Source organism: Cricetulus griseus, chromosome 6 (assembly GCF_003668045.3).
Source record: "Cricetulus griseus strain 17A/GY chromosome 6, alternate assembly CriGri-PICRH-1.0, whole genome shotgun sequence".
Classification (NCBI taxonomy): Eukaryota; Metazoa; Chordata; class Mammalia; order Rodentia; family Cricetidae; genus Cricetulus; species Cricetulus griseus.
In genome coordinates, this window is record NC_048599.1 from 26,156,799 (window position 1) to 26,182,200 (window position 25,402).

Sequence of the window (25,402 nt, forward strand, 5' to 3'; positions counted from 1 at the left end):
TGTTGCAGAGGAACCTTGGGTGACTGTCCAGGCAGCCAGCTCTTTCTGTCATTTCTCACATTTTTGGAAGTTGTTTGCTTGCACTTCCTGTTTACTCAGTTAATATTATTTCCTTCTCGGGTCTCTGAGGGAGTTGAAGACTAGATAATATAGTTACAATTTTCATTGTTTACCAGACTCAGAAAAGAAACACACTAAAGATATGTAAAGTGTTAAAAGGTTGAGAGACATTAAAAGATAATTTGGTAATGCAAATTAGAACAGAAAGTAAATTAGGTACAAGACTTTGGACTCACAAAAATAGGATAGATAGTCTAGTATTTTCTCTAAATTTGTCAAATGCAAATGGACTAGACATTGTTGATACTTATTGCCTGTATATATTGTATATACTTATTGTACTTATTGTATATAATTTTTCTTATGTTGCTTGTAGTCTTTCATTTTTTTATTAAACAAAAAAGGGGAAATGTGGTGATATATTGTTTATGATTTAATAAAGAGATCAAAATGCAAAGCCAGCCACAAGCCATAGAGGTCAGGCAGTGGTGTCACATACCTTTAATCACAGGACTCTGCAGACAAAGGTAGATGGATCTCTGTTAATTCAAGGCCACACTGAGCTACACAAAATTGATCCAGTCTTAAGAGAAACAACTCACACAAAGGTGATCTCAGCACTTGGGATCACATGCCTTTAATTCCAGCACTAGGGAGGTGGAGACAGGAGTGAAATGACTGGGCAGAGAGGGAGTATATAAGGAAGAAGCAAAGTCAGTCTCAGAGATTTATTCTCCAGCCACGCTGAGGACAGGACAGCCCTTTCAGCTTGAGGTAGAGGTAAGAGCTGTGGCCAGCTGCTTTGCTTTTCTTATCTTCAGCTTGAAGCTCGAACCCCAAAATCAGTCTCTGGGATTATATTTTTCGTGTTACAGGGCCATAGGGTCTTCTGAGCCACACCCTTGGTTAGCAGGCAAAGGGGTTTTGAGTGGCTTAGATGGACAAGGCACTCATGCCTCATGTTTCATCAAAGAGTACAAAATCAACTGTGAGACAGCTGTTCAAAAATGAGACACATGGCTGGCAGATGATGGATAATAGGGTCCACTGGGGAGGGGAGCAACTTTGAAAGACCCTTTCAACAAGCCCTGGTTCATTTCACTGACCATGGCAGATCAGAAGACTCCTAAGTAACTTTCCTTGCCCCTACCACCTTCTCCCGTGAAACCAGGACCCAATGGGAGCAGGAGGTAGACCAGGACCACAGGCAGCACAGGGATGGCCAAAAGCTGGACTGTTCCAGTCCTTCCTCACCTTGATATTTCCTATACTGTCCCCTGTGATGAGGATCCAGTCGTTTTCGTCAGTGGCCATGGCACCCACAACAATATCCTCATCCTCTTCAAGGTCCACAGGGAACTTCCCCAGCAGGCCTCCATTCCCATGGATGGACCAGGCATAGATGAAGCCATTGGTGCAGCTGCTCAGCATGGCAGCTGTGTGTGGCAGGCGAGGCCTGGTCTGTAGAAAAATGATCTGCACAAGAGGGGTGGACCTGGCTCAGCAGTGGCTTCCCCTGGCCACAGTTACACATTACTAATGGACCCAGACAAGTCACCACACCCAACTGATGCCCAGGCTCCCAAGATGTTCCTTGCTTCCTGGCAAGAACGAGGGTCTGTGAGCTATGTGAAGGCAGGAAATGGTGTCTTTTTGTTGCTGTTAATCACTGCCCTCAGTACCTATAGTGGCTCCTGATACCAGAGTATATAGAAGAAGACACATAAGTTTGCCTCACTCATCTCAAGTTTTCCCAGTCTTATTACTCTCTCAATGTGACATGGAGAACTAACTCATTCTCCTTTAAATGTATTTACAGCAAAGTGACCATGTTAATGTCAGAGGACAAGCACATTTACCCACTGAGCTATCTCACCAGCCCAGCACCTTGAACTTTTTATCTTACCTCAGAAACTAGCAGTATCTCTTTACTATAGTAGAAACTTTATTAAGCCATCTAATGAGAAACCTAATTAAGAATTAGTTCCTAGCTGGGCATGATACACCCCTTTAATCCCAGCACTTGGGAGACAGAGGCAGGCAGATCTCTGTAAGTTTGAGACCACCCTGGTCTACATAGTAAGTTCCAGGACAGTCAGAGCTATATAATGAGACCCTATCTCAAAAAAAAAATTGCTATTACTATTCCAAGTTGACATTTTTTATTAAAAATGGTTTGTTTCTTCTTTGGCAATTTCATACATGAATATAGTATATTTTGATCACATTCATAATACCCAAATTCCTCTCTCTTACACTCCTCCCACTCCTTCTGGACCCTTTCTATTCCCAACACACCTCCCTCCTGCTTCTACACTTTTTAAGAGAGCCCACTGAAGCTGTGGTAGCACACACTCTCAGGAGGCAGAGGCAGACAGATCTCTGAGTCTGAGGACACCCTAATCTACCTAGTGAATTCTAGGCCAGCCAGGGCTATAGAGAAATGCTGTCTTAGGGGGAAAAAAGGGTGGGGGGAGAAAGAGATAATGCATTGAGTTGAACTGAGGTTGCTTGCATGTCCATGGGTGTGAGGTTATTTACTGGCCAGCTCCAAAATTCTTGAGTATCCTGCTTGTTTAGAAGCCCTAAACAAGACGCTCAATCCTCGTCCCATTGACCCAGGTGCAAGGATCAAAAGAAACAGAAATCCTTTAGACCCTGAACCTGAGGGCAATGGTGGGTGAATTCTACCCAACATTTAAGGAACTAGCAATACCAGTCCTTCTCAAACTTCCCGGAAGAGAAGGATGAGAAGGAGAAAGAGGTCGAAGAAGGAGAGGTGGGAGAGGAGGAGACAAGAATTCTTCCAAATGCACTCTATGAATCAAGTATTACTCTCATGGTAACATCAGAAAGAAACTCCACAAGAAAACTACAACCAGACAGCTTTGGCGAACACTGATTAAAAAAATAGAACCCTCAGTGACATATTAAAGGGGTAATATACCACAACCAGATGAGATTTATCCCTGAAAATAACAATCAAAAACCAACCAGCACCTGGGGTAGAGCTCAGTGGTAGAATGAATGCACATTTGAGGACATGAGTTTAGCCAATAAATCAACATTTTATATTAGCAGAAGGAAGGAGAAAATGCACACTGATTCAGAAAAAAACCTGAAAAAAAATTGACATCCTTTTACCATGAAAATACTGAACAAACCATGAATGGAAAATAGTTATCTGAAAGGAGGAGGGCATTTTCTTCATTGGTGTAGCCACTGGCAGGGTGTCCTGTAAACAGACTCCCCCATGCTTCTGTAACCAACCCTAAGGAAACTCACTAGGTGAAAAGCATACATTCACAAAAATACATACACATTAATAAGATAATAAAAATGTAAGTAGTATTAACTTTTCAATTAAATTAGATTTAAAACAAGATCCAACTCTTTGTTTGGTTTTGGTCTACAAGAACCATCTCACCAGCAAAGACACAAAGAGACTGAAAGGGAGGGAGGGGTATATGGTGGTTTGAAAGAAAATGGCCCCCAAAGGGTGTGGCACTATTAGGATGTGTGGCCTCCTTGCTGGAGGAAGGGTGTCACTGTGGGGTGAGCTTTGAGGGTCTCTTCTGCTCAAGCTTCCCTCAGTGTGACTGTTCAGTCGACTTCCTGTTGCCTGCAAGATGCAGGACTCTCAGCTCCGCACCACATCTGCCTGCATGCTTCCATGCTCCCCACTGTAACGATAATGACTGAACCTCTGAAACTATGAGTAAAACCCAATTAAATGTTTTCCTTATAAGACTTGGTGCAGTCATGGTGTCCCTTCACAGCACTAAAAACCTTAACCAAGACAGGATGGAAATCAAGATACCAGGCACATGGAAACCTAAAACAGGCAGGAATACTAGACTCCCACCTGATAAGGCAGATTAAAAAAAAAAAAAAAAAAACTAGTTAGAAGAGACAAAAGGCTCACTTTGTATTATTAAAGGGGATAGTTTATCAAGAAAATACAATTGCAAATATGCAATTATATGTAACAAACACTGGGACACCTAATATCCATAAAACAAACACTACTGGACATAAGAGACAGACAGGTCTAGATACAATCATAACTCTCAACACGTAGAGCAGACCAAAAAAAATCAACAAAGAAACTTCAGAGTTCATCTAAATCATAGTTCAAATGGACATAACGAGCACCTAAAAAATACTTCTCCCAGCTGCTTTAGATCACATTTAGGACATAAAGCAAGTCTTAAGACCAAAAACACTTATTTTCTTATCAGATAATAGTGGAATAGACATACCAGCCAACATCAAGAGAAAGGTTGGGCATGGTGGTGCAGGCCTTTCATCCCAGAGCTTGGGAGACAGACATAGGTGGATGAGTTCAAGGCCAGACTGGTGTACATAGCAAGTTCCAGTCTGTTGGCTGTGTTTATGCTCTACTGATAGCTTGACATACAGAAGCTTCTTAATTTTATGTAATCCCATTTGCCAATTCTTGAGGCTAATGCCTGTGCTGCCGGGGTTCTCTTCAGAAAGTTCTTGCCTATCATTATATATCTTTAAGCCTTTACTTATGTTTTGCTCTGCCAGTTTCAACAATCCACTATTGAATTTTGAATGTTGATTTTGTATCCTGAAACTTTATTCAAAGTATCAGATCTGTACATAAGGTGGTAAACAGAAAGAGACCTGTAGACGTGGCTTATGTGCAAAGTTTATTGGGGAGGGGTAAGAAAATAAGGGAAGGAAAGAGAGAAGAGATAGAGACAGAGACAGAGGGGACAGAGAGAGCTGCCTCTTCAGAGAAATGACAGAAGAGAGAGGGAAGTGGGTGGAGCTTTCCTCTTAAAGGGCCAGGGTACAAATGCCTGCCATGCACAGAGGGGTGGCATGCTGTGCCAGATTCCAAAGGGGCAGGGCCAGGTTTGCCTGGGTTACAACACCTATGCCTCATAGTAAATGACTGGATGCTTCCAGATGAAAGGAAAACAAAACATTTAAAGTTTATGCAAGTTCAGGGATGAAGAGATGGCTCAGCACTGGCTGAGCACCACTGGCAGTTCTTTCAGAGGACCCAGGTTCAATTCCCAGAACCCCCATGGCAGCTCACAATTATCTTCAACTCCAGTTCCAAGGGATCTGGAGTTAAATGGTCACACAGACACAACAACAATGCACAGGAAAAAAATAACAATAAATAGGTCATTTTAAAAATTAAAATTTATGCAAGTTGTTAAGGTCTGAGCAAGTGATTTAAGATTTGTACAAATGAGATTTAGAGATATTACATATGATGTTAAAACTTCAAAAGTTTAAAGTTTTAACACAGTAATCAATGAGTTTCAGATAAGCTGTTAATCTAACCTTGGTAAAGCACTGGCTACTATTATCATAGTCTCAGACTTGACATTTTTTGTTTCCCTTGGTTGTTTTCTCAATATAAAATTAAAGTGTTTCTCGTGCTGAAAACACCTCTGTCCAATCTGTACGTATCTAGATGTGCTTCCATCCTGCTGGTAACTTCTCGGGCTTTGTTTCCCTATGGCTCAAATGCATGAGCTCAAATACTCCAGCTATTCACAGACACTTGTTATCTGCTTTTTGTACAATGTGGGTTTCGATGCAGATTACAGATGGTGGTCATGCTAATATATTTAAAACTTTTGTCTCTTTTTGTAAACTTCAGGAAAATTCATATAAACTTCAGAGAGTCAAGACTTGGATCCACCTGTCACAGGTCAAACAGACTCTGGGATCCCTTAGCTGACAAGCACTCTTGCCAGTCAAGAGCTTAAGCTTTCCTGCCTACTGCTTATCCCTGAGGATGGGCTCTTCCCTTTCCCTTGTCTTGGGACTTCCTCACAACCCCTCCAACTACCAGGACTGCAGGTCCGGGAGAGTCAAGTGTACACCCAAGACAAATATTTTCCCCTAAATTCTTTAACTTTACCTCTGTCCCTAGTCTATATCTGTCCCAGAAAATTTCCACACAGCTGACAGATACCATCCAGGAATCAGCTTCAGTCCTGCAAACTGATCCAAAATGCCCTACACCTCATTATCCCCCACCTGGTCCTGCAGACCTGGAAAGCCTGGACTTGCTGAAAGCTGATGTGAAAGGGAACTGGTTTATAAACTATGGCCTCCAGGGGATGACTCCAAGTCTACTCTTTGGTCTCCCTTGGGCCCTAGCTCCTACCCACTCCCAGACTTTGACCCACATTCCAGCCTTCCTGTACCACCACAATGACCTTCCAAGCTGAGAAGTAGTTACACAGAAGATACTGTGTTGTACCTTGTCATCAACAAGGCTGGAATGACGGTTCCAAGGCAGTCCAAATATACAGAAATGAGCTCAAACTCAACTATAGAAGATTTTCTGGTGATTAGATAAAAGCCAGCATTCCTCAGGAACTTGTGAAACCAGTTGCCATCTGCCAAAGGGAGTCATTTCCATCACCTCTGGCAGAGGGGACATATGGCTACCTGTGGCACCTATCGGCACACCAAAGCCCACGCTGCCTCCAGGCTCCCTCAGCACCACAAGCACCTGTTACACATTTCAGAGTCCATGCCAGCATCCTGGCCTTTCTCACCTCCTCCCTAACCTAAAATCCCTCCAGCTCACCGGCTTCCCTCTCCCAGATCCTCATCCCTCCCATACCCCAGCGATGCTCACTATTCTCGCTCAGTCTCTTGCTCTTTCCCTATGCTCCAGTGTCTGTTTCTTGCTGTCTTGCTATATCTACTATTCTCTCCCACTCTCTCACTTCCCTAGGCCTGGCCATGAGCATCTGCCACTTCTTCCTCTCTCTGCTCTGAACTCTTCTGCTTGTTCATTCTCTCATATCTACAACCTTAACCATATCCTGGAAGTGGCGGAGAGATTATGCTAAGCCTGCCCTGACAGACCTAGTGTGTTGCTTTCCTTAATGATGACTCTCAAATTATATTAAGTTTCAGGCAGAAACAAAACAAAAACCTAGATCAGTCCCTACGCAAAACTAGTAAAAAGAATGAAGTAGATAAAGATGTGAGGTCTGACAGGAAAGGTTATCCACCGAATGCTGACATTTAAAAAAAAAAAATGCTAAACTACAATTTCAAATGCTTAGTTTGATTTTTTAAGCCAAAACCTTATCTTTGTGTATATACAGCATACAGGCATAGCAAAGAATTTCTAAGAAAGGAAATGCAGCATGCCTGCGCTATTTTTGTAGGAATTTTTAAGGCTGATTTTTATTTATGCGTGTATTTATATGTGTATGGTGTGCACATGGATGTGGGTGCCCACAGAGACCGTAAAAGGATACCATGCAGGATTCACCGTCATCCACACCACACGTGTCTCACTTCTGAATTGGGGAAAAAACTGAGGCCTCCTTCCCAAACCTCACTGCCAGTACTATGGTAGCAGAACAGCCAGAGGAGAGTGTGTGTAGGCCTATGGCAACATGCCAAGCATTGTGGGCCAAGCGAGGGCACAAGACTAGATGTGTAATTGGCAGTGAGGATGTGTATAGTCAAGAGGCTGGCTCTAGGAAGGACCAAGCAGGATTTGTATGATTGAGAGGAATGGATAACCAACACGATTCCTGTTACATTCTGGCTCTGGCCCCTCAAACCCCAATCATAGTCCCCTCTCATTGTAGAAGGAGCTTTTGGGTTGATAATGGGCTCCCAGGCACCCTCAGCCCAGTCCAACAAGTTTCCAACCACAAGAGGCTAAAGGTCTTCCTGTAGCCCTTTCAGAATAAGCCAGGATAGCTAGCAACCACTAGAACTCAATTCTTAGGGAATTTGGGGCCCTTGATTGGCCTCTGGGGCACCTTTATGCATGTGCACATATAAACATGTGGACAAGCATATACACAGTAATAAAAATTAAATGATATCAAATTTTTAAGAGGCTAATGACCTAAGGCTGGGAATGTAGTTCAGTTGGCAAAGTGCCTACCAAGCATGCCTGAGACCCTGGGTTTGATCCTCAGCACTGTGTAAGCCAAGTGGTGGCAAACACCTTTAATCCCTGCACTTGAAAGATAGAAGCAGGAAAGGTCTGAAGTTCAGGATCATCTTCAGCTATGTGAGCCTGGTATATAGGTGACTGAGTTAGGATTTCTGTTGCCGTGATAAAACACCATGACCAAAAGCAACTTGGGGAGGAAAGGGTTTATTTCATATTACAGTTCCACATCACAGCCAGGACGTAAATCTTCAGAAACCAGAAAAGCATCATAGTGAGGGTTCCAGGTCGGAGATGGGGCAGGAGGAAGAAATGAGCACAGATGAATCAACCCAGCTTGCACCCCACTACTGCTGTGGGATATTTAATTTTGTAAAGGTGTGCTACACTCGTTTCTGTTGCAGAATATTACTTTAACTGTGTAAAGGTGTGTTACGTTTGTTTGTCTGCTGCCTTTGTTAATGATGTAAAGATGTATTACATTTGTTTATGCTGCATTTCTTTAATGATGTAAAGAGGTGTTGCTGTTTCACCTTGCCTGCCTAACGTACCTGATTAGACTAATAAAGAGTTGAACGGCCAATAGCTAGACAGAGAAAGGATTGGCAGGGCTGGTGGGCAGAGAGAATAAGTAGGAGAAATCTAGACAAGGGAAGGAGAGGACAAGAGAGAAAGAGAGGGACACACCTGTGGCCAGAACCAGGCAGCCACTAACCAGCCAGACACTGGAGTAAGCAAGAAAGTAAAACACGAGGGGTGGGGGGGTAAAAAAGCCCTGAGACAAAAGATAGATAAAGAGAAACAGGTTAATTTAAGTTAAAGAGAGCCAGCCAGAAATGAGCCCAAGCTAGGCTGAACATTCATAACTAATGAGTCTCCACATCATGATTTGGGAGTTGGTTGGTGGCCCAAAAAGGAAAACCAGTTACACACTGAAAAATACCATCCAAGGCAAAGAAAGAGACTTCCAACAGTGGGTTCTAGAAAAGCCATTTCTCTATCAGCCCCACCCCTGACCAGGCCTTAGCAAGTTGTTCTGGAATTCCAAATTCACCAGGCCCATGTGGCACACCCACCCCTGCCCTGCCCAGCCCAGCTGCCCACTCTCCAACTGAGCGAAACTCACCTTCTCCACTGACACTTTTGACTGCAGCTGTATCTTCTTCCATAATTCCTCCGTTTTCTTTAGAGGATCTCTGTGAAATGATGCTTTGGGATGGGATGGTTTACTGGGGAGCACATTAGACAATGCAAGTCTCCGAGTATTGGAATATTTCTAAAAATAAAAAATGGCCTCTTGGTAGCCACATGGCATCCTCCCTCCTATGCATCCTGGAGATCAGAAGTAGGGGATAAAAAAGCAGCCATAGGGACCCCATCCTGCAAAAAGGCCAGTGGGGTATGTGGTTGGGCCTTAGGATACTCTGAGACTGAGAGGTTTCTATTTTTAGTGATCAGCAATTTTGCTCTGTAGGGCAGAGACTTGGGGTAGACCCTCCCATTGTCCTAAAAGGGAGGCTAGAGGGGCCTAACACCCATTCTTCTCAAGATACAACTGCAGAGGCCTAAATTGATCAAAGATGGCCCGGTGTCTGACAGTAAAGTATATTCATCTCACAGCACCCTCAAGTGCCTGAATCTCACAGTGCCATGGTGTGCAAGCACTTCACAGTCCAGCACATCTCATAGGGCTGTAAGGTATATGAATCTCACAGCAGAAAGTCATCTCAGCAGACCATGCTGGAGCTGGCCTATATTGCCCCATGCCTGGGACTGGCGCTGGCCAAAGCTGCCCCACACCTGGGAGTTGGAAAGCTGGTGCCTCTCCTTCAAGGGGTCTCAGAAATCAGAATTCAGCTGCAGAAGCAACTGGATTGCTTCCTCCATCTCTCTGGCCCTGCACCCCAAGGGTCTCCTGTACTCAGTGTTGGGATACTGTCATCATTCCTACAAGCCCTAGGTCAGTTACCTTCCTTCAGACCTTGCTCTCTTCCCACATCCTAAAAACCAGAGCTGTCAAATCAATCCTGGGTCTTCAGGTCTTAGAGGTGAAGACCATCTTACTGCATCTTTCCCTTCTGCACTGTAGCTTAAGCTTTGGAGAGGTGGCACTTGGTGCCCTGATATCTCACTCCTGGGCCAGGGCCAGGGCCAGGGCCAGGGCCAAGGCCAGGAGGCTCCATCTTAAGAACTAAAGCCATAGAACATGCTCTAACATCCAATTTAGGCTTCTAGAACTGTTCTCTATAGGTCCTATTCATAAGCTTTCAACTCTCAGACCTGGTCTGGAGATGCCAGCCATCCCCAGGCGTGAGTAGGCAGAGTGTGTTAGCTATAGTGCAATCAAAATAGAGAGGCAGTAGGTGGTGGGGGCACACACCTTTAAACCCAGCACTCAGAAGGCAGACACAGGCAGAACCCTGTGAGTTTAAGGTCAACTTGGTCTACAGAGTGAGTTCTAGGACAGGCAGAAACCCTGACTCAAAAAAAAAAAAGAGGAACTCTGTCCCCCCACACACACACAGACACACAGACACACACACACACACACACACACACACACACACACACACACACACACACACACACACACACGCCATGTTCAAAACATGTGAGCTGGACAGTTGGAGCAGGAGGGATGCTCCCACTCCCACCTTCTGAGACATCCTCCTTTCTTGGTCCGATTCTCTTCGGTGTCTCATCACTGGGGGAGCTGACATCAACCTCGGACTCACAGTGAAGCCAGCAAACTTTGTGGGAAGCTTGTGTGCCCACTTTTTCGCATTATCTTTTGGGAAGACATTGGTTCTGAGTACACATTCCTCTGAATCTTTCACCTGTGCAGAGAGAGAGGGCAGATCCAGAAACCCCTCCACAAGGGGAAAGCTCAGGCCCTCCTCAACCCAGTGCTGAGGTCACTGGCCCTCCAGGAACCCAGCATTGCTTCCCAGAAATCTTATGCCTTGAGAGGCCTCAGACCAAAGCTTATAAACCCACCCCTGGGCCTAATACTAATACTCTAGGCAGGACACAGCTCCTGAGAGGAACTCAGGCTCCCCATCTGAAAAAATGGACAGTGGTTTCTAAATATTTACTTTGTCACTTTTAATCTTGGGCAAGCCCACAGTACAAAAGAGATAAAACAATGAGCTCTTTTGGAGGATGTAGTACCTACTAGAGTCCCTGAGCTCTGCAGGAGCTTCCACCCATCAGCACACCTGCCATGAGGTGACCTGTAGTACCATTCTTGCTTTGGGTTGCTACAATGTTGCAATTTCGAGATTGTTCATGATTCCCACATCCCTATCATGAGTCTAGGGATCTTTGTAAGACATCTGTGCCCAAGTGGAGAAGTTGTAGGCAGGACCTACTGCCAACCTGATGGGATTGGGAGTATCTAGAAGAGTAAAGCCATACTGGGTGTGTCTGTGAAGGTGTCCTCAAGGAGGAAACAAAGGAGGAAAAACCACCCTGAATGTGGGCCCAGCTGGAACAAAAGAGAAAGCACATTTCTCTGGGACCTCTTTCTCTGCTTCCTAGTCACCCAGATGTGGCTACTCTGGCTAACCTGGCCCTCCTGGCAGGCTTTGACTCTCTAAAATTGTGAGCCCTGGCAAGTCTTCCCCTTTCAAGCTGTTTCTGTCAGGTATTTTTTTGCTAACATTGGGTTGTAGGGGAAGCTGTAGCCACGCCTACTTAGGGGCTGGCTACAGGTGTGCCTGACCACGCTGGCAAGGGCGTGGTCAGAGTGACGCAGTATGACTGTGTTTGCGCTTTCGGTTTCACTTTGGTACTTGCTGTACAGACTGCTGCCACGCCGGCTGGCTAGGTCGCTCTGTGAGTAAGGCTTTTCCCTATTTAAATACCCTTATATTTCTACCTGACTCCGTATTGGTAATTTCCCTATATCTGGTTGTCAGGAGCAGGATATTGGAAACCTACACCCCATTTGGGACAGGCTGTGGGTTCCACCAGGCCTGCGGCCTAGACCCGGAAAGCGCCCTCTCTCCACAGGTGCTCCCAGCTAGCAGCCGACCCGCTGCAGCTGAGCTGCTCAGAACCATCCACCCAGCTTGGAGACAGTTTCTAGCTGCCTAGAGTGGAGGTAGGCCTCGGCTTTCAGCAGAAGCTTCCCCTGGCCACTGTTGTGGTAAAGCCGCATCTGTTTCAGTGGTTGCAGCCACAAGGCCGTATACTCTCTAAGATAAGCCCAGCTGCTTTTGTGACCTCTCTCCACCGCTGACCGACTGCTGCAAAATGCCGTGGACTAACTGAACGCATGTGCTACCTGCTGGTCAAATATAGTTACTACATCTGGAGTAGAAATCAGTTAAAATTATGGTAGAATATTTATCATTTGCTAAAATTGGTAATATTTTTGCTTATTATGTGAATTCACTGTTTGAGGAGGATGTTAATGTGCCAATTACCGGCCTATATACTGTAATGGCATTTAGCTTGCTGGTACAAATAATATTACTAGCCAGAGGACTCAGGAATAGGGATAAGGATAACCTCAAGACCTACTTACAGGAAATAACAGCTTTACGCACTGAGGTTTTGGAGAACAGATTAGGTCAGACCACAATTGTGCAGCAAGTGGAACAGAAATTGGATGATAAGCTTGGCTCTGTGTCCAATACACTAAAGACAGAGCTGTCTGATGAGATGCAGCATATTTATGATAAGATAAACACAGAGAGATCCTCCATGTCTGAGGCCTTAGAGGCTAGGCTATCAGAAGACCATGAGGAGCTAAAGAATATCTGTAGCCAGCTAGAAACTCAGATAGGCAATGTTACCCAGCAACTAGATGCAATGCTGCAAAATACCCAGGATAGGGTTGAAGAATTGGACAATGCCATTCAATCAATTATTGAAGCATCCAAGGTAGCAGATCACAAATTTGAGTCTAGATTTGAATGTTTGGAAGATAATTTATAGTACAGGGCTGACAGATTACATAGATCCATATGGTCGATTGCTGAGGACTCAAAATCAGCAAATCATGACCTCGAATCCAGACTCCAATACCTAGAAGGCAGTTTCCATGCCATCCAGATGCTGCCTAAGGATGATCGTATTAAAGACCTAGAAAAACATGTAAATGAGCAGTTAGAGCAATTTACAGATTCACTGACATGCTTGGAATCTTTTATGATTAAGGAGATTGAAACTTTTCAAAAGGATATCATCACTAGGCTTAATGATCATTGGGATGCCTCAGAAGCAGAATCACTCCAATCCCTGGCACCTACTCCACCCAGGTATCGTGACTATTCTTCTATGGTTGTTACTCGTACACCATTAGTGTACCCAGCTACCATGGTAGAAAAGTCAGCTTCTAAGAAACACCCATGGATAGATGGCTTATGAATGGCAACCTATACAGCTGAAGGATCTTAAGAATATTAAAGAATCAGTTGTCTCATATGGTCTCCATAGCCCATACATAAAACAGCTATTACATTCATGGGCAACCTTTAACAGGCTGACACCCACAGATTGGGAATGATTGGTAGCAGCTGTACTTGAGAATTCATGCCAAATCCAGTGGAAGGCATTAGTAAGGGAAAAGGCAAAGCTCCTTGAGCGTCAGGGCATAAACGAAGGTTTTAAAGCCCCTCTAGATAAGCTTCTTGGTCAGGGTATTTATGCTGACCCACAGGTTCAGGCTGAATATGATGACGATATACTGTCTCTATGCAGGAAAGCAGCATTAAATGCCTGGGATAAGGTTCGTGAGCCAGGAGAACGCCTAGAAGCTTATACCAGAATAGAACAGGGACCTACAGAACAGTTCCAGGACTTCTTACAAAGGTTAACTAGGGCAGTAGAATTACAGGTAACAGATCCAGAAACAAGACAATCAATTATATATACTATAGCTTATGAGAATGCAAACCCAATATGCAAAAGAATACTTTTGCCTTTATGTAGGGAGCCGTCCCTGCATTCTCCATTACAAGATGGCGCCTGCATCCGGCAGGCACCGAATGTAAACAAGATTATTGCGCAGGCGCTGGGTAATTTTCCATTCCTTGATCTCTGCCTATTCCGTGGCGTCATATGGCCGGATGAGCTGCAGCCAATCATGGGGTGACACGTCCGAGGCGGCGGTTGCCAGCCTTTATTAGGGGACGGGATTCTTGGCTCGGCGTCTCCGCTCTGGGAAGCTTATGCTCTTTCACTCTCAAAATGCATTAAAGCTTGTCTGCAGAAGGATCCGAGTGTCCTGCGTGTATTTCTTGCTGGCGAGAAATACAGAGCGTGCGCGGGACATATGGTGCCGAAACCCGGGAACATATGAACATCTCCAGCACCGCGGAGACCCCTTGGCTACAAGGCGGATTCAGAACTGCAGGGTGGTAAATTCGGAGAGGTATGTTTTTTCTGGACTTTGGCTTGGGAATGTTGCTATTGTGGGAGGTTAATATAGAGGCTTCTATGCTTTTACTAGGAGCTATTTTGACTTTTCTCACTGTTGTAACAATCTTAAAGAAGTCCAGAATTACATATCAGAAACCGAATGTGATGAGAGATGGGGCGCGCCTAACAATAAAATATAAGAAAAAAGGACCTCCCGGGATGTCTAGTGACAAGGGAGTGAATAATTTGTTAAGAGAAACAACAATAAATAAGAAAAAAGGACCTCCTGGGATGTCTACTGACAAGGGAGTGAATAATTTGTTAGATGATTCTGTAAAAGCTTTAAATCTTGATAGCTCTGATGACTCTGAAAGCTCAGGAGATGAAGTCTTAAATACTGGGGAAACAGCTCAGCTAGGTGAAAAAGAAACAAAAATGGAGGGAGAGAAAATATGGGATAACCAGTCACACCCCGGTAAATTTAAGAGACCTGTTAATCCAGCGGGTGTACTTCCATCAGCACCCCCATTATTTGGTACCGACTCCTTTTTACCATTAGAGGAGCGGAGAAAATTGCAGATGGCTTTCCCAGTCTTTGACAGGGGAAAAGGCCGCACATGTTATTCAAAACTTCTTAGAGGCCTGGGGTGCCTGGGAAAAGCCTCATATCCTAAAGATGCTCAAGTAATTTATGTATGCTTGTTTTAAAATGTTCCATTTCCTGGTATGGCCATTTTGTAGCTGGTCACATGACTGACGGTAGCCATTTTGCTAAAGTTAAAAAAAGGATACTTAAACCGCCATCTTGACTAAAGGTTACCGCATGGAAATTAGAAGTACCATCTTAGAAACAAGTTTTTCAGTTAAGATTTAAAATGTTAATGCTTCTATATATTACAGAAAGACCTTAAGGAAATTTAAATTTCTTTTTAAAACCAGTTTTCAAATGTTTGATTTTATTAATGTTTATACTTAAAGAGCTTCAATTTAGAATTTTTAAGCAAAGCCTGACAATGTAAAGTTCTTGTTTTGTAAAAGATGCTAATCTATTATGTTGGTAGCACACACCTTTAAGCTCAGGGTGTTGATGACACACGCCTTTAAATTGAGGGCGTTGGCGGCATACGCCTTTAATCCCAGCACTAGGGAGTAAGAGGCAGATGGATCTTTATGAATTCAAGGCCTGCCTGGTCTGGCAGATCAAATTCAAGGACAGGCTCCAAAGTCACAAAAAAAAAAAAAACCTGCCTCAGAAAGAAGTTAAGCTACTGTTTAAGGAAGTTCAGCTGTATTACAGAAATAAGACTTTACCTAGCCACCTGTGTGCTTCTTAAAAACAGATAATGGGCCGGCTTATACCTCTCAAAAGTTCCAGCACTTCTGCAGACAGATGGAAATTACCCATCCAACTGGCCTACCTTATAACCCTCAAGGACAAGGCATTGTGGAACGTGCCCATCGCACACTTAAGTCTTATTTAATCAAACAAAAGGAGGGAATGGGAGCATCCTTACCCTCGGTGCCAAGAGTTGCAATATCCATGGCACTCTTTACCCTTAATTTTCTAAACACCGACGCTCAGGGCCATACAGCGGCCAAGCGTCATACCTCAGAACCTGAAAGGTCTAAGGAGATGGTAAAATGGAAAGATGTCTTAACTGGTCTTTGGAGAGGCCCGGATCCTATTCTCATAAGATCCAGGGGAGCGATATGTGTTTTTCCACAGGATGAAGAGAATCCCCTGTGGATCCCGGAAAGACTCACCCGAAGAGCCCCTTTGGACCCTCAAAAGTCGGAACTCCACCCTCTCCCCGGGAGTTGAGAGCCGCTATTATCCAGATTAACTCCTGTCCTTGACGGAGGGACTGTCATCATGGATTGCTTCAGCTGTCTCCTATTTTAAGGAATGGGTGGAGGTGGGATTGTTTGGTGCAGCCGTTTGCTGCGGATTGATGTTGCTTCTCTGGCTGGTCTGTAGGCTCAGGGCTCAAACTAAGAGAGACAAGGTGGTTATCGCCCAAGCGCTTGTAGCTTTGGAACAAGGGGCTTCCACTGATATTTGGCTAACTATGCTTAAGCAATAGGCCGCTGGCCAGACAGCTCTTGCACACCCGGAGCCTAGGCTCATTGCACAGGGTAGAGTGCCTGGCTTGAGCAGCCCATGAGGGATGTCGAGCAAGGCATCGCACAGAGAGTTGCCCAATATGCAGGCTTCTCTGGGAGGCATGTTGTCCTGCATAAGGGTTGCCTGCCCTAGTCTCCCTTTCCCAGAAAAACGGCAGAGGACAGGTCGAGAGCGCTTCGGGTCAAGCTAACAGCCTGATGGCGACTCTTGTACACAGTCTTAATATTTGATTGGGAAGGTACAACCTCTGCCTCTATCCCTCAACATTTGGGTGACCTATTTGCTTGTAAAAATATAAAGCCTTATCATTAATTAATAAAAAAGGGGGATCTGTAGGGAGCCGTCCCTGCATTCTCCATTACAAGATGGCGCCTGCATCCGGCAGGCACCGAATGTAAACAAGATTATTGCGCAGGCGCTGGGTAATTTTCCATTCCTTGATCTCTGCCTATTCCGTGGCGTCATATGGCCGGATGAGCTGCAGCCAATCATGGGGTGACACGTCCGAGGCGGCGGTTGCCAGCCTTTATTAGGGGACGGGATTCTTGGCTCGGCGTCTCCGCTCTGGGAAGCTTATGCTCTTTCACTCTCAAAATGCATTAAAGCTTGTCTGCAGAAGGATCCGAGTGTCCTGCGTGTATTTCTTGCTGGCGAGAAATACAGAGCGTGCGCGGGACACCTTTAAAAATCAGATCAGCTCCAATAGAAGAATGAGTTTTGTATGCAGCCAACATTGACTATAATGTGCAAGATACTGAAGCTTGGGTAGGAGAAGCCATCTCCAAAGGTTTAAAACGGCAACAGGAAATTAAAAGTTCTAGAGGTGAGGATGTAAGGGCTTGGCAAGGAGAAGCACCTTACAGAGGTCAACATAGGTACCAAGAGGCTAGAGGTTACTACTACTATGAACCAGAACCTTGGGTAGGAAGAGCCTTCCCCTGGAGACCACGAAGGCTCCAGGAACCTAGATGTTTCAACTGTGGTAAAATGGGACATACTAAGAGAAATTGTAGACAAATGAATTCTAACAATGCCTCATATGGAAGGTCACTGCCTTCTGGATTGTGTAAAAGATGTGGTAAGGGCAGACAATGGGCCAATAAATGTAGGTAGACCAGGGACATACAAGGAAACCCGTTAAGGTCGGGAAACCCAGAGGGGGACCTCAAGAAGGCCCCCACATCGAGAAAGGTCCGGTCATTCCCAGTAGCAGTGGGAGACAATCTCTCACAGGAACAATAGATAGTTCTTTGCCTATTGTGAAAAATGATACTGCTCTAGACGGTAGTTTGAATAGTGATGAAGAATCAAGTGTGAATGGACAAAATGAGAAACGCATATTTTGGCAAGCTTCTATTAATGATAAAAGGCCTCAGTTGGAAGTGAAAATTAATAATAAAGTTATTTCTGGCTTAGTAGACAATGGGACGGATGTAACTATTATTACTCAAAAGTCTTGGCCTCAGAAATGGCCTCTTAGAGAGGCAAATGTACAATTTTTAGGAATTGGAACTCTATCTAGAGTTCGACAGAGTGTTAACTCGGTGGTCTGCATTGGACCAGAAGACAGAAAGGGATACTGAAACCATACGTGGCAGATATAGCTATAAATCTCTGGGGTCGTGATCTCTTACAGCAATGGAATACTCAGATTAATATTCCTCCAATGTTAGATACAAATTATGTACAATCTTTAGATAGTAGAAAAGATCTGGTAAGACGCTATGGAAAATGGTTACCAACCATCCATGCTGTACAGAAACTAGGTACAAATGATGGACCTTCAGAGGATCCAAAAGCCCTGCCATTGAAGTGGCTTACAGATGAACCAGTTTGGGTAGGACAATGGCCTATGACCTCTGAGAAACTAAAGTTAGTACAGGAACAGCTAGATGCTTGACATATAGGGAATCTACCAGTCCTTGGAATTCTCCTGTATTTGTTATCAGAAAGAAGTCAGGTAATTGGAGAATGCTGACAGACCTGAGAGCCATAAATAAGGTAATTCAACCAATGGGCTCTCTGCAACCTGGAATGCCATTACCTTCCTTAATACCTAAAGGGTGGCCTATCATAGTCATTGATCTAAAAGACTATTTTTTCACAATACCGTTACAGGAAAACGATAGAGAAAAATTTGCATTTACTGTACCAACTCTTAATAATTCACAGCCAATTAGGAGATATCAATGGAGAGTTTTGCCACAAGGAATACTAAATAGTCCTACTTTGTGTCAGCATTTTGTACAGCAACCTTTGGAAATAATTCATAAGAAATTTTCACAATCTCTTGTTTATCATTACATGGATGACATTCTTTTATCAGGTTCTAATAAGGAAACTTTGGAACGTATGTGTGAAATGGTGAAGGAAGTTCTGCCTCATTGGGGTTTACAGATTGCCCCAGAAAAGATACAAAGAGGAGATTCTATTAACTATTTAGGTTACAAGATAGACTTACAAAGAATCAGACCTCAAAAGGTACAAATTAGGAGAGATTGTTATCAAGCTCTTAATTCTCTTCAGAAATTATTAGGGGAAATTTCTCAATTACAGACGATTATTGGTGTAGAAGGACATGACTTAAAGCATTTAAAAATGGCCCTTAAAGGTGTTAAGGACCTAAACAGTCCAAGAATATTATCTGCTGAGGCAGAAAAAGACTTACAATGGGTAGAAAACAGAATATTGGATATACATGTAGATCGGATAAACCTTGATTTAGACTGTATTCTGGTTATCTTTCCATCCAGAGAATATCCTTCTGGGATTCTGATGCAAAGGGAAGACACTATATTGGAATGGATATTTCTGCCACATAAACAGAATAAAAAGTTAAAGACATATATAGAAAAGATTTCTGATTTGATTTTAAAGGGTAAATTAAGACTTCGTCAGCTGACTGGAAAAGATCCAGCAGAAATTATAGTACCTTTAACTAATGAAGAAATTCCTCCTTGTGGAAGGATAATGAATATTGGCAAATAGCTCTTACTGGCTTTTTGGGAACAATTAGCAACAACTATCCCAAAACTGACAGAATTAAATTCATAAAAAAGACGGTCTGGATTCTTCCACATATTGTAAGACAAACTCCCATTTCTGGAGTTCTTACCTTCTACACTGATGCCAACAAATCAGGTAAGGCAGGTTATAAAGCAGGTGAGGTAAGTAAAGTAGTTCAAAGTCCATATACATCTGTACAGAAGGCAGAATTATATGCAATTCTCATGGTACTTATGGATTTTACAGAACCTCTTAATATAGTTACTGATTCTCAATATGCAGAGAGAGTCGTGTTACATATTGAGACTGCAGAATTCGTTCCTGATAATACAGAATTAACCTCTCTGTTTTTACAATTACAGGAAAATATCAGAAACAGAAGTAATCCTATATACATTACACATATCAGATCCCATTTGGGTCTGCCAGTCCCACTAGCACAAGGCAATGATGAGATTGATCGTTTATTAATTGGAAGTGTGCTAGAAGCCTCAGAATTTCATTAAAAAAATCATGTAAATAGTAAAGGTTTGAAAAAGGACTTCTCCATCACTTGGCAACAAGCCAAGGAGATAGTGAAAAACTGTCCTTTTATAATCAAACTCCATTGAGAGCAGGTTGTAATCCTAAGGGCATTCGGAGAAATGAGGTTTGGCAGATGCATGTCTTTCACTTTGCAGAGTTTGGAAATTTGAAATATGTGCATCATACTATAGACACATTCTCAGGGTTTCAATGGGCTACTGCTCTTAACTCTGAAAAAGCTGATTCTGTTATTACACACCTGCTAGAGGTGATGGCAGTTATGGGTATACCTGCACAAATAAAAACTGACAATGCTCCAGCATATGTCTCTACAAAATTGGAACAATTTTTCAAATATTATAACATAAAGCATGTTACTGGTATACCACACAATCCTACAGGACAAGCAGTGGTTGAGAGATCTAATAGAACACTTAAGGAGATGCTCAACAAACAAGCTTGGAAGACTAAACTCCCCAAAACCCCCCAAACATAGATTGCATAATGCTTTATTAACACTAAACTTTCTTAATGCCAATGAAAAAGGACAAACAGCTGCAGAAAGACACTGGACTACGGAGAAAACTGCCGAACTGAATCAGCCGGTATACTTCAAAGATGTACTAACTTCTGAATGGAAACCAGGACATGTGTTACGTTTGGGTCGGGGTTTTGCATTGGTTTCCACAGAAGAAGAAAAACTTTGGATACCATCAAAGTTGATCAAGATTCGAGTTGAAAAGGAAAAACCTCTCAACGAGGACAAATGACAGGTATTCTACTAAGGTATATCTCATAAACTAAATAAAAACCTCCCAAAGGAAAGGGAAGTGTTTTGCTTTTATCTTCACAGGAAAACTCATCTTCAGAAGGCAAAGGACACTGCATGGGTAGATACTTAAGAAGAAAAGGTAGCTATAACCATCAAACAAAAGGAATGTGCCATACGGTAAACTTTACAGCTGTCTCTCAAAAAACTCTATTTCTCTTTATTTCCTAGTCCCTATTCAATTAAACCAATGCTGGATTTAGAGGTGGATTTGGCTTTCCTCCTCTAAAATCCAAGCACGTTATTTAACTAAACTTTAGTGTTTCTGTGTTGTATCAAGAAGCCAATTGATGTAATACAGAATAAAAGAAGAATTTGGGGACTGTCTTTGTCTTTTCTTGGATCTTTTTCTCAAGGGTACACCCTCTCATAATTGTTATTCTCCCATGGTTGCCTTTCCCAGTATGTGTACATCACAAGCAAATATTTCTCTGCTAACTGTTTATGTTTGAGTCCCACACATCCAATGAAGACCTGCCTGTCAGCAATCCCTTGAACCCCTGGAAAGAAAATGGGCCACACCTCCTTGACTGCACTGGATCCAACTTGCTCCATTTCAACTGACACTCCGGCCAAAGCTTCGGATACTGACTTCAATCAAGTTGAGGATTTCAAGCGAGATCTTCTATCAAGAGAATCCCATCTAACATGGACTGGATACAATCCATTCAAGACTTTTACTACACTAATATTTTCTTCCTACAGGACCCCACATGACTATCATCGTCCCATTTCAGCAGGAAGTAACTTGGAGGATGCTACGCCCCCTTTCCCCATTGTTGTCACTTAGGATAGTGTATATACCTAGTTAGGGATAGCTTCCTATTGTTTATGGTTGGGATTGGAAGGAGGTGTTCAGGCTTGGACACCTCTTTCAGATGACTTTAGGGTTTAGTTAAAATAGATAGTTAGGATGTGACATAAGCAGATTGTTGTATCTTCTTATATTTCACCTTTATGATTGTTAACTTTGGATACTTTACACTGTTAAGTTTTAATCCTCTTTTAGACTAAAAGGGGAATTGTAGGGGAAGCTGTAGCCACAACTACTTAGGAGCTGGCTACAGGTGTGCCTGACCATGTTTGCTAGGGCGTGTTCAGAGTGACATAGAGTGACTGCGTTTTCTCTTTCGGTTTCACTTTGGTACTTCCTGGACAGACTGCTGCCACACCGGCTGGCTAGGTCGCTCTGTAAGTAAGGCTTTTCCCTATTAAATACCCTTATATTTCTACCTGACTCTGTATTGGTAATTTCCCTATATTGGGCCATCCTCACGGAGAAAGTAATCCATTGAAAAGGACAGCCTAGCACCACCAGGCCTTGGAGTCGGACTGTCGTGGTCTAGATCTACCCCTTCTTGGTTTATATGCCCTGAAAGAGGTATCTAAGCTCTTCACACCTCTTTTTTCTGTCGCTTGAAGATGCTCAAGGAGCTACCATCCACTCTCCTAGCTACCACGCCTCCCCACCCCAGTGTAAGACTCCATCTCTCCCTATGCTCCCTTGTTGCTCTCTCTGCCCTCCAAGATTCTGGCCCATAACCCAGACAAAACTGAAAGTGGCCTGTGATTGGAGTGAAAGGCACCTGAAAATCTAGAAAAGGGCATGACACTGTACCTTCTTTGGCTGTAAAGGCAGGGGGCTCTTGGAGGCATTGAAATTCAAGATGGGCTTCAACATGCTGACATTCCAGAAGAGGATGTCCCCATTGTAGGAAGAAGTGCCAAGGAACTGGTTCTGATACTTGGCCATGCACAAAACGTCCTCCGTGTGGTAAGTCTTCCAGTGGCAGCAGGAGAGTGCCATCTTGGTCCTGTGTAACCTGTGCACATGGCCAGAGGCAGGAGGGTCAAGAGCTCAAAAGCTTCAATACTCTTTGTGGGGAAACCACAGTCTTTAGGATTCAGAAGCCAACTCAGAGCAGCATTGTCTTGTGGGTCCAGAAGCTTGTTGAACGCCCCCACTGATCTCATTTCCTAAGCACCCACTATGCATCAAATTGGGGTATACAACTGAGGAGTCTTAATTCATCCCCTGAGTAAAGCGTCTGGTTCAAACAAGGGCAAGTGACAGTTGTGACCAGACCCCTCTAACAGAAGGGACCTTGTACATGTTGGTCCTCCAAGAAAGTGTGTTACATCTCAAGTGCTTCCCTGATACCCCTCCCGCTCATATCTCATCCTGGGCCTCCTTGACTAAGCTGCTCTGGACCACTTCCTAACACTAAGGATTCTGCTCCTCCACAGAAAGCCTACTCTTTCCCCACAGCAGTCAATATATTTTATAAATCAAACTATCCCATTATTTAATAGAGACTGGGTGTTTGTATGTACTTAAAACTCATATGTTAAGCCAGGTGGTGGTGGTACATGTCTTTAATCCCAGCACTCGGGAGGCAGGGATCCACCTGCCTCTGCCTACACACCTACACAGAAAAACCTACACAGAAAAACCCTGTCTCAAGAAATAAAAAAAAAAAAAACCTCATATGTTAGAATCTAATCCTCAAGGAGGGAGTGGACCTTGGGGAGGACATCTGGTCATGAAGACAGAAGCCTTGTTAATGGTATGATAAGGAGACCAAAGAGATCCTCCACCCTTCCCAAGACTACAGCAAGATGATGACCCTTTATAAATAAGAAAAAGACCCCCCACAAGACTCCAGAATGCTTTGGCCTAGGACCTTTCAGCCTGTATAAGTGCAAGAAATAAATCTCTATTGTTTGCATGTCACCTACTCTGTGGCATTATGCTGAAGCAGCTTACTCGGCTAAGGTAGAAGCTACAGAGAGAATGAGGTGCTGCTGGAACACATAACTAAAACTATGCAGGTGACTTTGGAGGTGGCAGATGAACAGAGGTCAAGAGAATTCTAAAGCACATTCCAGGAAAAGCCTACAGCACCATGTCTGGCCATCAAGGATGGCTTCAGAGAGGGCATAGAAAAGGGGAGAGCTGTAGAGAAAGCCATGCTGGGGATGTAGCTCAGTTGACACCGCACTGGCCTAGCATCTGTGAAGCCCTGAGTTTGAACCCAAGCACTGAATAAACTAGGTGTGGTGGTGACAGCGGTAATCCCACCACTAGAGAAGTGAAGTCAGGAAGATCAGAACTCCAAAATCATCTACATAGGGAGCTCAAAGCCAGCCTGGGATACAGGAGAGGGAGGGAGGGAGGGAGGGTTGGAAGGAGGGAGGGCTGGAAGGAGGGAGGGCTGGAAGGAGGGAGGGCTGGAAGGAGGGAGGGCTGGAACCCCAGCTCAGCATGCACTACTGAGTTACCCTCCCAGCTTCATCGATTTAAAGATGACATAAGCGATCCTAAATTACAATATGGATGATAATGACCATTACAATATCTCAAGTAGAAGTGAGGAACATGCTACTGGAAACTGGAGGCATAGCCATCATGGGTACACAGTGACAGAGAACTTGGCTGGATTGTGTTCACATTCTAGTGCTGTGTGGCAAGTAGGGCTTGCAAGCCATGAGACTGGGTATTTATTAGGCTGAGGAAATTTCTAAGAAAGATATTCCAAGGTGTAGACAGTTCTCTCCTGTTTAAAGTAAAATTCTAGAAGAGATGAATAATTTTAAAACAGAATTGTTGAGCGAAGGATAAGAAAGCCTGGGGTTGCTGCTCAATGGCAGAGCATTAGCCTAGCACATATGAGGCCATGGTTCAGTTCATAGTACCAAAAAAGGATGGGGGACACAACTTAAGGTTTGAGACCTCCTCTTCTCAGCCCTTATCTACTGAAAGGAAAGATGAGCCTGCAGGGGTGTGGTTCAGACTGTGAGAACACTGTGGGTCAGTCGCTTGGCAGAAGCTGTGTGCTATGCTCTAAGACAATGGAAAAAAGACTCTAAGAGCAACTCAGGCATTTGAACTGTCCTTCCTGTTGCAAAAGGGTTTCAGAAAAGAGACCACCAATACAAGTTAGACTTCAGCACACCCTTGCCTTCAACACCTCACTTCATAGTCTCTCATCTCACACTCCGGTATCATGTTCTTTAGCCATGCCCGGCATGGTTCCTGAGGGTGAGAGTATAATACAAGCTATACCAACAGAGATAGGAAAGCTTGGCTACTTCCATCATCTACATTCCAGTAGGCAGAGCCATGTGTTCAGGACTACAGCCCCAAACAGCCACAGGATCCATGCAGGGAATAGAACCAGAACAGGGGCATAACCTGGATCCAAGGCCACCAAGAGGACATAGCATTCCAAAGCCATGGAAGCAGATTATCTAGAGGTTTACATATTCAGCCCCTGCAAAACAGGACCTCCATCTCAGGAGCCTTGGAGGCAGAGCAGCAAAAAAAGAGGATTAGTTTTGTGTCTTAAGATGACTCAATGGATAAAGGTGCTTGCTATCAATCATGATGACCTGAGTTCAATCCCTGGAACCCACATGGTAGAAGTAACAAACTGACTCACCCACAAGTTGTCCTCTGCCTATATGCCATGGCACACATAACAGATAGACAGATGGTTGAATGATAGACACAAAATTTGCTCCAATGAGTTTTAGACTCACTTGGGATCTGCTGCTC

General features: G+C 43.8%; 1 protein-coding gene across 1 annotated transcript in view; it reads right to left on the reverse strand.

Moving 5' to 3' along the window:
• Efcab8 (EF-hand calcium binding domain 8) overlaps positions 1-25,402 on the reverse strand; it is an 80,664-nt gene that overhangs the window by 12,193 nt on the left and 43,069 nt on the right. Inside the window, exons 17-20 of the mRNA XM_035446657.1 lie at positions 22,463-22,667; positions 10,645-10,827; positions 9,117-9,266; positions 1,315-1,536 (exon numbers count right to left, since the gene is read on the reverse strand). Coding sequence (XP_035302548.1) covers positions 1,315-1,536; positions 9,117-9,266; positions 10,645-10,827; positions 22,463-22,667 — 760 coding nt within the window. The remainder of the gene's footprint in view (positions 1-1,314; positions 1,537-9,116; positions 9,267-10,644; positions 10,828-22,462; positions 22,668-25,402) is intronic.